At 40.8% G+C, this 13,518-nt stretch overlaps 1 protein-coding gene across 1 annotated transcript in view; it reads left to right on the forward strand.

Moving 5' to 3' along the window:
- Positions 1-10,332, forward strand: part of LOC117714091 (uncharacterized) — a 280,965-nt gene extending 270,633 nt beyond the window's left edge. Inside the window, exons 20-21 of the mRNA XM_076939837.1 lie at positions 9,930-10,136; positions 10,327-10,332. Of these exons, the coding sequence (XP_076795952.1) occupies positions 9,930-10,136; positions 10,327-10,332 (213 nt within the window). The remainder of the gene's footprint in view (positions 1-9,929; positions 10,137-10,326) is intronic.
- The last annotated feature ends 3,186 nt before the right edge of the window (positions 10,333-13,518 follow it).

The following is a 13,518-nucleotide window of genomic DNA, read 5'->3' on the forward strand; positions in this document are numbered from 1 at the left end:
AAAATAGCACCCAACTTTTTCCCTTGTGTTTATTGCTGTTGCTCAGAGTTTTGAATAAGGGCTTAATCAGAAGTGAAATTCTTAGAGATTTCCTTGTATAGCAGTGTTTGAAGACAAACAGCCTGTTTCCACAAACAGTTAAATGATGAGAAATTGGTGGTCAGGAAAATTGGAGATTTTCAATAACAAATCTTAAAGCAGAGTTTGTTCACAGAAGCACACGGAGGTGTGCTAACCTTATTCCAGTGACACAATTAACCCCTTTCTCAGTTGAGCAGAGATAATTTTATTATATATATATATCTTGCTGGCCATTCCACAGTCTATTACTTTTCCTTAAATTGGTTCAAATTTACTTAAGTACTCCTTTTCTGATAGCTCTGTTAAAGAAAGAAGCATACTTTGGGGTAATCTATTAATGTCTTTTGTTGTCAAGAAATATACAAAATGCATGAAAAAGTGTTGCAAAACTACTGATAAACATAGACTACACAGAAGTCAAGAGGGTAAGATGAAAAGCCCAACCATCAAATGAGAAAGTTCTACTAAGGTGCTGTGTGTGTGCCAGGTTTTAAATGTTTAAATCAGGCCATGGTTTCGATTCTCATATGAGCCAGCTTTGAGTTTGAACTCCAGAACAATTCTGCATGAGTCAAGGGAGGCCATTCATCATCATCGCGTGAAAAACCTAACCTCCTGTCATATCTTCTGCTTTTTATGAACTGGAGTTGACATTTTATATAAGACACAATCCTTGAATTTTTGAGATTTTTGCCTACCTTAGACAATTGATTTGCATCCTTTTGATTCTCAAAAGAATGTTGTGGTTTAAATGCCACCCTCCTAGCCCTAAAAATATTCATGCACTGGCAACTTAATCACCATTGCCTCGTAGTGAGTAGGTCAAAAAGCCTCTGCCTTCTTGACTGGACCAGAGCCATTGCTGTGGGAACTAGCTAGTTATCGCCAACTGCATCTGTCATAGCACCCATTCCTTCCTTCCACTGTTTGCCCTCTGTTTTTCTTGTGTCTTCTGCAGTTCTTTGATGAACCACAAAAGCCCTCCCCCTTTTCTATCTCCCCAGTTGCTGAAACTATGAGCTTAATGAACTTAATGAACTTTTGTTCGATATAAATTACCCAGTCTCAGGTATTTTGTTACAGCAGCAGAAAACAGAGGAACGGATGGCTTTGTAAGACAAAACAAAGCAAGCACTACTGTAAAAGTGAACCTTTTATTAAGACCTTCTGGGGTGTTTTTATTATTATTATTATTGTATTTTTGTTTTGTTTTTTAACCAAATGGTCTAATTCTAAATAAATGGTTAAGAAAATCACCACCATCAGGCACAACTGATTTGGAGCTCTAACATCAAATCCACAGGAGACCTACTGCATCATCCAGGTTGACCTAATTTCCTGACCCTGACTCCTTCTGCTTGGTTTGCCATACTTAGAAACTGAACGTAAATACAAGCGAGAAAAGAAATCAATCCAAAAGCTATTAGAAAAAAAAATATATCTATGCCGTAAATCTATGTACCACTGCATAATTATAATAACATAAGCAACTCCAGTATAAGGACGTTCACATCAGACCTAATTTCATGCTGAACTATTATAATGCAATTAACAGCCTCATAGTCCTGTGTTAATTAAGCTCTGTTGTGAAATTTGCAGTATTTGAACCTGTTCCGGCCTGTTTCATCTACTATTGAACCAGAGCCCTGAACTTGCTCTCCTGTTGAAGGATGGATTTCATTTAAGTTACAGTATGTGGAGCTGGTGTTTTGTGGTTTCGCTTTATATTATGTTTTTATGCTTCCAGATCGAGGTCAGCTTCAGCTCCCCAGATATGTTCTATATGTGTAGTCTCTCCATCCGCTTGTCTCAGTAGATTTGTTAACTCACTCTGGGCTTCCCCAGCAATGCTAGACATGTTTGATTGGTTTGATGAAAGAGATTTTAGATGACAGGAGAGGGATGGATGCAGCCTGCCTCAGATTATGTGTGACACTAGGATAGAGTAACATAGCATAGTCTGACCCTATGCATTTATAAAAATAGAGTGGACTCCAGTTTCTCATGGAAGTCACTTATCTTGGCAAGTAGTTAAGCCCTTATTCATCATAAAAATGAAAAGCAAAATCGTGTATAGCAAATGCTGGTTAGAGAAAAATTATATTCTGTTTCCTTCTTTATCTTTCTTTTTGTCCCTCACCTGTTCTGGATAAGACTGTCTACATCCTGTGCCATTTGCCTTAGCAGCTCTTCCTGTCCTCTATTTAGAGTGCCTTTGTGGCCTGAAATAAAATTTAATGGGAGATATTTGCATGTAGGCTTTTGACTTGGATAGCAGATATCATGCGGGTCACTTTGCCACACAGTTTGTTTCTCAGCAACTAGATTTAAGGGCACAGATTTAATAGACAAGAGACTATTGTATTCATGTACAAATTGTACAGGAAAGAACCACAGGATCTAAGGGGGAAATGATGACTTCTTCATCTCTCTCTCCTCCTCTGTATCCACCTCTGATCAGCTGCTCTTCCCGTTTTTTTCCTCTGTTATAAAACATTTTTTTCCTACCTTGCCCTACTTTCTTAACCCTGGGGAGATTTTACGAAGTCTTAAAGCCAAGCATCCCTCATTGCTGGAGGCTGTTCTTTGGTTTAAGTTAGAAGATGTAGCAATGACCCGCAGGGTAGGGTGTTTTCAGAGTGCCTGTGAAAAAGCTTAACACTTCAGCAGGTAACTGACATACTCTTTTCTGTGGGGGAAAGTCTGTCTCAGTTTATTTAACTATTCCCGAAAGGTGCAGTGGACTCTCCCCCTTGGTGGCTGTCACCTTTTCAGAAGGTGAGGTGATTCTATGACTCTATTTGTTCCTCTGGCTGCCTCTAGTATCCTGAGTCTCCCAAGATTTGCCAGCTGGAAGCTCTCGGGAAGAGCACAGTTACTTTGGTAGGCATCTACAGCCCTAATGCGCAGAGAACTGTGGCCTCATTTCTTTCCTAGATCGTCTTCAAAGAACCTCGAGAATCATGGTCATTGGTCATTTAAATATGACATTTAAGTTAGGATGTTCCCACCAAGACCCAGGATGGAAAACTCGGAATCATCCAGATAAGCACTGAGCTGAAAGGAAAAACCCAACCTCTACAGTCATGTCCAAACATGTCCCCAACCTGTGGCTGCACATTAAAGAGAAAACACAACAGTATGTCCATAAGTTTGACCAAACTTTGAATCATAGTGTAGTCACAAGTTCATGCATGGGCTTTAGAGTCAGAGCCTACTTGACCTCAAATATAGTCTAACTCTTTATGGTCAGGGTCTCAGGGGCCTGGTTTAGAATATAGTATAGTTGTCCAGGACAGCTGGACAATCAAGAGGGACCCTTAGACCCTGTGGAGAGGACTGAGACGTGGGAGAAAATAAGGAGGCACGGCAAGTCGAGAAGTCTGATCAAGTTGGCAAAATTTTTATTGTGCACACAGGTTATATACTCTGAAAACAGGATATGGGGAGGGGTAGGAAAGGAAAGAGGGCTTTGCAGGTGGAGGAAGCTAGCTGCAGCTGTGGGGTCTAACTAACTTATTCTCACAAAACCTTGCCATTACCAGGGGTTCTAAAAACATCTATCTAGCAGGATGTTGTCTAAATCTAGAGATCAGGAGGAAGGGTTACTAAGGTGGGTTGCTATGAGGCCTTGTTTGAAGTTCTGAGAACTGACAAGTGGATCGTGGAAGGTAAGCAGAAAGAAGAATAGTAGATAGGAGAGCCGAGAGTGGGTGTTTGTCAAGAGTAAGGCCTTGCCATGGCTTCCCACATCTAGTGTATTGTATTGTATAGTATAGTATAGTATATCCTAGGAACTGTGTGAGAAAGCTAAAATTTATCCATAGAAAGTAGGGCAAAGGAAATAAAAGTTTCTGCCTTTTTATAGAGAGTTCTGTGGAAGATGGAGAGTATTTTGTTACTTGGCAAAAAAGAGACATTCAGTAGACATCAGGAACACAGGCTGCAGGGTTACTCTTGCTAAACCAGATATGGGTAGGTAGAGGTGTTGGGGTTCTAGGAACAGCCTGGCTCCGAAAATATGAAAATGAGCATAAGACTCTTCTGCTTCTCCAAGTGTCATCATCATGCCATGTGAGAAGTAGAGACACTTTGTGCCTCTTCACACAATGCCAGAAGTTATTAAAAATGATAAGCTCACAGGGATGAGTAATGGCAGAGGTTTGTCATGTGATCCCATCTACCTGAGAAGTTGGCCAAGATGAGTGCAGTTTCTTTTCCCAAATCATTATTACTAATATCGACTCTCATATCACACAGTGCATGGCAAACGTGTGGGGAGCCGACAGAAGGCGGCTATCATCCTTGCAGCCATCTTGAGCCATATACCCTGATCAGAGACTTGATTGCATTAGCCTACAACAGCTGAGCACACTCTGATAACATCTTGCTTTAGATACCCATGATTTTCCCTTGGGTGTGTGAGACTTAAAGGTGTGTGACTTAAGGGCATGACTTGGAGATCAGATTTAGAGACAAGGCCTAAGGGCATGACTTAAAGGCGTGACTTAGAGGCGTAGCTTAGAAGTGAGACATATAAAAGGCAAGAGGCAGACAGAAGAGTTCAGTAAAAATTGCAGTACAATTAAGAGTACAACTTGCAGTACAGCTTGGAGTACAACTTGGAACTAAGAATTAGGTTAGAGAGTACAACTTGGAGTACAACTTGGAGTAGGCACTTGAGACTCGAGACAGGCAATTATTATTAGGTAGTAGGCACTTAGCACTTGGAAAAAGAACTTGGAACTTGGAGGCACTAGGGACTAGGAACTAGGAACTAGGAACTAGGAACTAGGAACTAGGGACTAGGAACTCAAGACTTGGGACTTGGAGAGAAGAAGAGAGACTGAAGAATAAACGGGATTGAATCACAGTCTGTCTGGTCTCCATTCTTCCAGTCCATCCTCACTCTCTCTGTTGCTGAACCCTGACCTGCAGACTGGAGCAGCTTGGGGCAGTACGGGCTAACAAGTTAGTCCCCAAGGCTTTTGGCAGTGTGGATCCCAACATTGACAGAATGGTCCGAGACATTTTGGCTCCCAAACGTGGGGTAGTGCAGTTTTCAACATTTCTGGCCCCCAAGCGTGGGGCAGCTTGGGCCGCAACACAAACGTATGTCTCTATCTATATGTATCTATAGAGTTTTCAGAAAGATTACAAGTTGAAGAGGTGACAGTAGAGTTCAAGCTTGCAGAAATGGGTTGACAGGCTATACTGAGGAGATAAGGAGTCAGAACAGTGCTGGAAGGGAGCTGCAGGAGTCAGGATTTGAGAATGAGGCTATAGAGTCCAGCTGTGAGGTGAAATGCTGAACTGGACTCTGAGAATAGCGATGGTAGGTTCAAGTCTTGAGTAGGTAGGTTGTTGAATAGACTATGTCAAAAGTGGGGGACAGAGCTGATCTGGTCCTCTGCCTGCCGTCATGCACACACACACACACACACACACACACACACACACACACACACCAGCTATTAGACGAAAGGACAGTATAATGCCATGTCAGCATGGTTTGTGTCCATCACTTTTATGTAGTCTGGTTAAAGCAGCTACATCCATTCCTCAGTTGGTCTGATGTGTCTGATAAATACTAGTTTGGTTTCTCTTATGTGATTTGAGGACACCCATGTTCCCTTAAGGTCTCGATTCTCCATCTTAAATTAATAGGGTGGCTCCCACAAACAATCACTTATCAAGGAACACTGCATGGGTGGCTCCAGGCAGACAATGTTGTTTCTGGACTCAGTCGTCTTTCTTCCTCAAAGTCAAGCCAAAAGCTTCTTGTCAAATGGAGTCTCTTATGGCAAAGCACAGCTTCCGAAGCCAGTTTTATCCAATACAGAGAAACTCAGAGTAAGACATAGGCTGATCTCAACATTCAGTTGGTTTCACCAGAGAGAGAGGATGAAAAGCTTGGAGATTGGAATAAGAAGCACAAAGAAGTAGGAGGTGCAGCCTGAATATGGGTAATGCCTCAGCAAACCATCCCATATCTAAGCCTTTGAGTAAATTACTTAACATTTCTCAGTTGCTTTGACTATGAAATGGCTATAGTTGTATCAACTATACAGCCTTGTACATGTTAAGTTAAATATATGTATATGCATATACATATTATATAATGTGATTTTTATGTAAATATATGTATTTATTGTATAGCCTAGTACATGTTAAATTATATATATATATAATATTTATGCATATACATATATATGTAGTATGTCTGTGTGTATCTCTCTGTGTGTGTAATGTTAGTCACTAGGTAATGTTGACTTATATTTCAACCTGTTTCTCATTACCTACTTTCTTAGACATACTTCACTGTCAGCCTAAGTTGCTTCTTCCCTCTCATACCTCAGATTCCTGTGATTGAAGAAGAAAAGAAGGAAGGAAAACAAACTGATATGAAAAGGATGTGTGTGGGGGGGTTGTGTGTGTGTGTGTGTGTGTGTGTGTGTATTCAACATAGTAAATGTAGAGTTTGGAAGACGTCAGCTTTTCAAATGAGAGTAACTGCTACAGTATTCCCATGTTCTTGATAATAACAGTAATATCCAAGGGAGGAGTGTAGCTTGTTTAATATTTAGTGTTGCATTGCCAAAACACAGAGGCTCCACTTTCAAAGTCACAGGTGCTGCCCAATAACTTTTCTCTCATCAATATTTTGTGGTAGGTATGGTAATTCTATAACACATCAGAACATGTCAAAACCTGCTTTTATCCTTCTTGTTTTCTGCATGGGTTTGGAATGAAATGTTTTACATCCAGATTCTGGGAACCATCAGAAATGGGTTAATTCTAAAGGGGAGGAGAGACTCGTAGAGAGCCTGGACCGGAACTGGGTCAGCACAGGATGGACAGCCCAGACGGTCTCAGAGCTGATGCAGCCTCTGTGCCCAGACTCTGCAAGTAAACAAGAACTCCACAAGTTACCTAACAGGAAACGTGGCAGGGTGATCTCATCACCATGCTATCAGCAGATTTAGAACTAATTGTACATGACAGTATGTGTTGCCATAATTGTGGCCACAGTTCTGATATAGTTTAACAAATTTCTCCTTTAAATGTGCCCAGTGATTTGATTTTTGTGCTTCCCCATATCTGTCCTGACTGCTTGTTACAAACCTTATTTCAATGTCTAGCTAACATCCTACTTTTCCAGACTACATCAGAGATGCAAAGCTCTGTGTATCTAATCTGCCACTTGTCCTTCCCCATACCGTCCTAATTGCTTTTTAGAAACCTCATTCCCATATCTAGTTAACATCCTACTTCTCCAGACTCTACGTCAGAGATGAAAAGATATGTCTATCCAATCTGCCACTCTTCCTATGTAGTGCCACGTGTCCCCTTTGGGTCCAACGAATGCAAGCCTCTTTTCCTTCTAGTCGGTCCCATGTGCTGCCTATCCTTTTATGATTTTACCACGTTAGTTAAGTAGTTCAGCTTTATGATCTGTAACCTTGGTTACCACTGGGTGGGGTGGACAACTTTACAATTAATCCCTGTAGTAAGATAGAACTTACGGCTCAGGCTGAACTTGTTCAGACACATCCCTGTTCAGCCTTTTAAATTTGTGGTCCATGACCTTGAGCTAAGCATGCTCATAAATATGTCTACCATCTTTCTTTCCTAAATGGTGTTCTTAGACCAGGCATACTCAGTGAAATGGTTCTCTACATGAATACATGCATATGTATGTATGTATGTATGTATGCATGCATGTATGTGTGTATGTATGTATGTATGCATCTACTTTCCAATTTTCAGATTTCCTTTGTTGGCAAAGGATATTAATCTTTTTACCTGTGGTGGTTAATAAGGTTTTCTTGGCTAAGTGTGTTAGCATCACATCCTCTGAGGTGTGAGCCTATTGCGCTTGGCTTTGCTTCTGTCAGTACAGTCTGTTTATGGCTGACTTTCAAGCTGTCTTAACCCAGTTTCTGGAGTCTTTACTACACCTAATGTTCTTCTGGCCACACACCTCCCTATAACAACATCACAGAACCCTTTCCTGTGCACTTTTGCCTCTCAGTGTTTTTAATCAGTTCTAGACCAGTACTGGAAGCACCTGCACAGTGTCTGTGCACAAGACAATCCCACCAAGACTGTTTTGTTGGCCTACATAAATAGAAGCATAGTGACCACACATATTTAGGAGTGAACATTACCTAGTGTTTCAAAATACATAGATATTATGTTATTGTCAAATCAGGATACTTAGCTGATCAGTCATTTCAAACACTTATCATTTTCCCTAGTTTAAGATATTCATGATATTAAAACTAGTTTCGCCCTACTGAGCATTGATTTTCACTAGCATTTCTGCTAACTCTTCACTGGTTGATCAGCTCATGTGGTAACCAGGAGTCTTCTTTCTACAGCTATGACGTCAGCCTTTCTTAGATGCCATGCATCTGCTGGCTCATCTCATTTACCGTCTTCCATGGTCCATGTTGATTAAAAAAAGAAAAGGAATTTTATCATTTTATAGCTTCATACTATTTAATGTAGCCTGTATAGCACATTTCTTTCACCCTTTCAACTGACAATTACATTTATTGCTTATAAAAAAAAAGGAAGAAAAGAAAACTTGGGCTTTATCTGGAAGAAAAGTCCATTGTACGTACTTGTCACAGTCAAACTTTGTGTGTTCCTGCAAATCCCTGGGAAACTGGGTTTCTTGAGTATTACTTATATTGACTCAAAACCTCTGTTTTTAATCCCTTAAGATGCTTGTCTCTTCAGTTCTTCAAATACTTTCACAAAATTTATGATCTTGTCTTCTGCCCATCTATATTTTAATTATACTCTTTTACCCCAAAGGAAAAATATTTCTCCCTGGCTAAAATTTTACGAGTTTATTGTCAGTTTCAGACTTGCATTAACTAGTCACTGAGCAGAATTTTTTTCATATTATTATATCTTTCCATGTTCTTGGATATTTGCGGTACTCTTAAAGAGTTGTTTCAGAGGAGTTAGCATTTGCGTTGTGTTTGAAATGAGCCTTATGGTTCACAAGATGAATATTTTCTGTATCTGCAAAAAAAAAAAAAAAATGCTAGTGCAGAAAGGATCCATAGAAAACTCTTCTAAGTCTAAAAATATGGACATCTTGGAAAATGTAAATGGGGAATTGTACAGAGTGTCAGTATAGCTCAGGAATTGAAGAGAAAGACAAAAAACAAAACAAATTCAGTTAACTTAATTGAACTCTAATATAATACACAGGGTGTGTCACATTAGACAATGAAATTGTCACCCGAGGAGACTTATTAAAAATAAAATTCAGTAAGTCCAAAGTTCCAGCATTATCAGTTAGAAACTTAGTAGTCAGTGTGTACCCCATACAAAAGCTACCCTGTGTACTGCAGGGAATGTCTGTGGACAAGTTGGCCTGTTGACTTAGTGATCTGAGAAGTCTGACATGTAGACATTGTGGCACAAACAAGTGGAAAGAGAAAGCCTTCCTTTCGGGTGAGAAAGCAAGCACACCCATTCGTAAAACCATTTGTAAACATTTTTGATTTCCAACCTACACCATCATTCTCCCAGCCTGCTTGATCTTCCTGCCTTGGGTTAATATGGAAGCCAATTACAGCTTCATCTGTGTAGAATTAACTTTGTGGAGCACACACTGGGGATTTGACTGTCTTTGCTATTTAGATATATGTCAGGAAAACGCACATGATGCGTGGAGCGGAGTGCAGGCACTGCAGACAGCAGAATTTCAGATTTATTGTAAATTTGTGTAAAATTGGCTATGTTTTTGACAAATCTTAATTACCTTTTTTGTTTTTCCCCCCTCTGGGTATGGGGAATTTGGGGGACTCTTGGGGTCTCACTAGGTGGCAGTGCACGATTACAACTGCAAAAGCCATGACACTGAGTCCAATGTCTCCAGCTGTGACCCCTACCACCAGGATGAAAGTTTTGAGTCTGCAGTTGGTTCAAGAAGAGTTATTTCCCACATATCAGTATACACTGTTTATCCCAATGGGTTTCAAGAGTTGTATCGCCATTTTCTCAGGCTCCCGGATGGCGCCATCATTGAGGTATGTATTACAAAAGTACTTGGAGTCAAATGTTCTGTATGTTATAGTTTATTAACACACACACACACACACACACACACACACACATACACACATATGCATGCTTAAATGTGTAGATTAAACTTGATGTCAAACATGTCAGCATCGCCAGGTGTACAGATGGTAACTTCTATTTGTAATACTGTAACAGGTTTAAAGGTGCATTTTAATCTTTGCCTACTAGTCTTTGCCTACACAAGGACACGATATAAAGATAATGAAAGTTTCTGTTTATAATCCCATAAGGTGAGACACACCAGGAAAAATAAAAGGGAATAATTAAGAATTCTACCTGCAACAGATTTAGTTAGGTAATACTTACAAACATCAGTAGGCTGGGGAAAGAACCCCGTGAGTCCGTACTTCAGATGTGAACAATCCTTCACTCAAATGAATCCACAAAATGAAAGAGATACTGCTGTTTCATTGCTCTCCGAAGGAAAGTTATACAAATCCAGAAAAGCACCCCGTCTCTAAGTCTTGAGGAATAGTTTGAAAACATTACTGGGGAATGAGCTCAAAGTCATGTTTTCTCCTGAAAATGTGTTAATTTTTTCCAGAAGACTGATTTTGAATTTAAGAACTCACGTTATGTCAGATTCGTAGAATCCAAGTTCACAGTGATTTCAATTCTAGGGTGCACTGCATTCACATAGGTATTAAGGGGTGTCTGAGGAGATGGCAGGATGGAAATGAAAGCAAGAGAGGAAAAGCCTGCAGCCACCCAGCCTGCACATCACTGAATCTGTCTGTCCCACACCCTTGAATCAGACCAAGACTCTTTTTGCTTTAAAACTGATGGGGAAAAAAAACAAACAATCAAACAAACAAGAAAAATAATAACCTATCACTATGTCTTAGAAGAATTTCAAATTGTTCAAAGCCCAGTCTTGCTGACAAGATCTAGTAAAGTACGAACTTCAGGAACCTCATAGGCACACTTCGGAGAGAAGCAGAGCAAAGCTCTCTGGGAAGCCAGGCCTCTTCCCTCCCTGGCCATGACGGCAGAGAAGGTCATGAGTGAATGGCAGTAAGGCAGCAGCTGAGCTGGTACCCACCGGATCTGATGTGTCCAATGTGATCTTTAGAGACTGACTGGTTCTGGCTGCTGTTAGCTCTTCTCCTGCATGGTCTGTCTCGGCTTCTAAGACATTACTGTGAAAGTTTTTTTTAACAGTATGAACTGATGTGACTTCACTTTTCAAATTTGCAGAAGTGTGTTTAAATCTGTGCTTGCTATGTGCCCCGAAGTGGCATGAACTGGGGGGATGCAAAGGTAGATTTTTCTGATCTACTGTGTTAAGCTTCTCCTGGTTGGAGAGCCAGGCGGGAGATGTCCTGGTCCCCTGAGCACAGCCACCATCAGGGTCCTCTTTTCCCTCTCTCATTCATTTGCTCCATAACCTTGGCTTAGTCATTTCTCACTACGCTGCCTATTTCCTGATCTGTAAAACTGGGTTATGCATACTTATGTTACCTGGCTCATGGGGATTTGGCGTAGATTAATGAGATAACATCTGCAAAGTACTTTTAGCTCTTTTTCAAACGGTACAGTCAGGATTGCAAAGTATTACGGGTCTTATACAATTAAATGCATTCACCCTTGTGAGCACAAATATTGATAATATTACACTAAAAACAAACTAAGCGAGTTTCCAGGACTGGGAGGTGGGGCAGTCGGCACCAAAGCCATCTGACTCTTCTTCATTTTGTTCTCATAGCCTACCTATTACAATGAGAAGTGGTGGGCACACAGGTGGGTAATTGGTAGGTTTTTTGCAAATGAAACCCCAACAACTAGAGCCCCTCCCCCACTGTTTATTCAGGCCACAGAATGTGCACTGGGCCCTGCCCTCTCTTAGGTGTGCACTCGACCTGCCCAGTCAGGCTTTCCTTCATCAGTGTCCTCTGCCATTTTTTCCAGCAAGAAACGTCTGTCCTCCGTGTGTTTTTTTTTTTCTGATGCTTTCAGTGAGTGTTGGGTTTCATTCTCTATCTTTTGCATAAATCCCGGGATGAGTTTGGAAGCTCTGGATGATAGAATCCTAAGGATTCTAACTGAGAATAGCTAACTGAGGAGTAGGCACACTTCGTTGCAGTACCTGGCCAGCTCTTCACAGCTTTATGTCTCTTTATAGCTCTTCTGACCTCACAAGGAATATAATGCTGCCTATTATGAGACCCTCCCTCCCTCCCTCCTTCCCTCCCTCCCTCCCTCCTTCCCTCCCTCCCTCCCTCCCTCTCTCCCTCCCTCCCTCCTTCTCACTTTCTCCTTTTTTTTCCTCCTCCTTCATTTCCCCTCTCTCTTTCCCTCCCTGCCTCCTCTCTCTCTCTCTCTCTCTCTCTCTCTCTCTCTCTCTCTCTCTCTCTCTCCCCCCCATTCCCATCTCTCTTACTTTCTTTTCCTTCTTCTATCCTTTCCAGACATACACTAGCCTACAGCTCCAACCCTGCTAGCTCTGCTACTGAGCTCAAGATTGAAAGGGATTTGAACCTGCTCTTCCAGAGTCATAAACAAGGGACATAATTTATGTTTTTAAAAATATAAAAAAAAATAATTTCAAATATCAGCAAACAGGTAGGTAGGTTACAGTTCAGGCTTAAAAAAAAAAAAATTCTCTTAAGTTTTTAAGGGCGTGGTTCCTGAACAGCCAGAGACTTGTCCTGAGTTGTGGTCTCTGTGTTAGATACTGAATTGGTACTCAAGTATATATACATGTATACACACTGTGTGTGTGTGTGTGTGTGTGTGTGTGTGTGTGTGTGATATATCTCATAAGTTTTACTGAATCTAAGTTGCCACTGATGGGCCTCCCATTCTGTGGGGGTTCTTATCATTGTAGCCCTTTGGGAAGCCTGAACCAAGATAGGAAGTAGTCCTACTTACACATATGGGTAAATTTAGGCCATACTCTGGTCAGATATTCTGTATGTTGAAAGAATCAGTCTACAGAGTCTGCGGCTAATCATTTACAAACCAGACATGACACTTAGTTCAAAATGAAAAGGTGAAATTTCATCTCTCCCCGACCTGGACAACTTGAACTTCAGCCTTTAAGGTTTTATGGTGGATTTTTGAAGGAAGGTCTCTAGTGGCCCAGGTCCTCTTTGTATTGACACAGCTATTATTGGTGTAGTAGTGAGACTCTGAGTCTTTCCTAAATCTGATAAGAAGTACAAGCCAGATATTAATCTTTTTCCACTTTAAAAATAATCCCAATTAAGCCGTAGTCTCTTGGCATGGAAACAGTTAACCTTCTGGTCTATTTACATGGGAAAATATCCTTTTTGAAAAGAACAAGTTTTGCACAAAAGAGGTCAGAAATGGACTTTCTACTGAAAA

Source organism: Arvicanthis niloticus, chromosome 8 (assembly GCF_011762505.2).
Source record: "Arvicanthis niloticus isolate mArvNil1 chromosome 8, mArvNil1.pat.X, whole genome shotgun sequence".
Lineage (NCBI taxonomy): Eukaryota > Metazoa > Chordata > Mammalia > Rodentia > Muridae > Arvicanthis > Arvicanthis niloticus.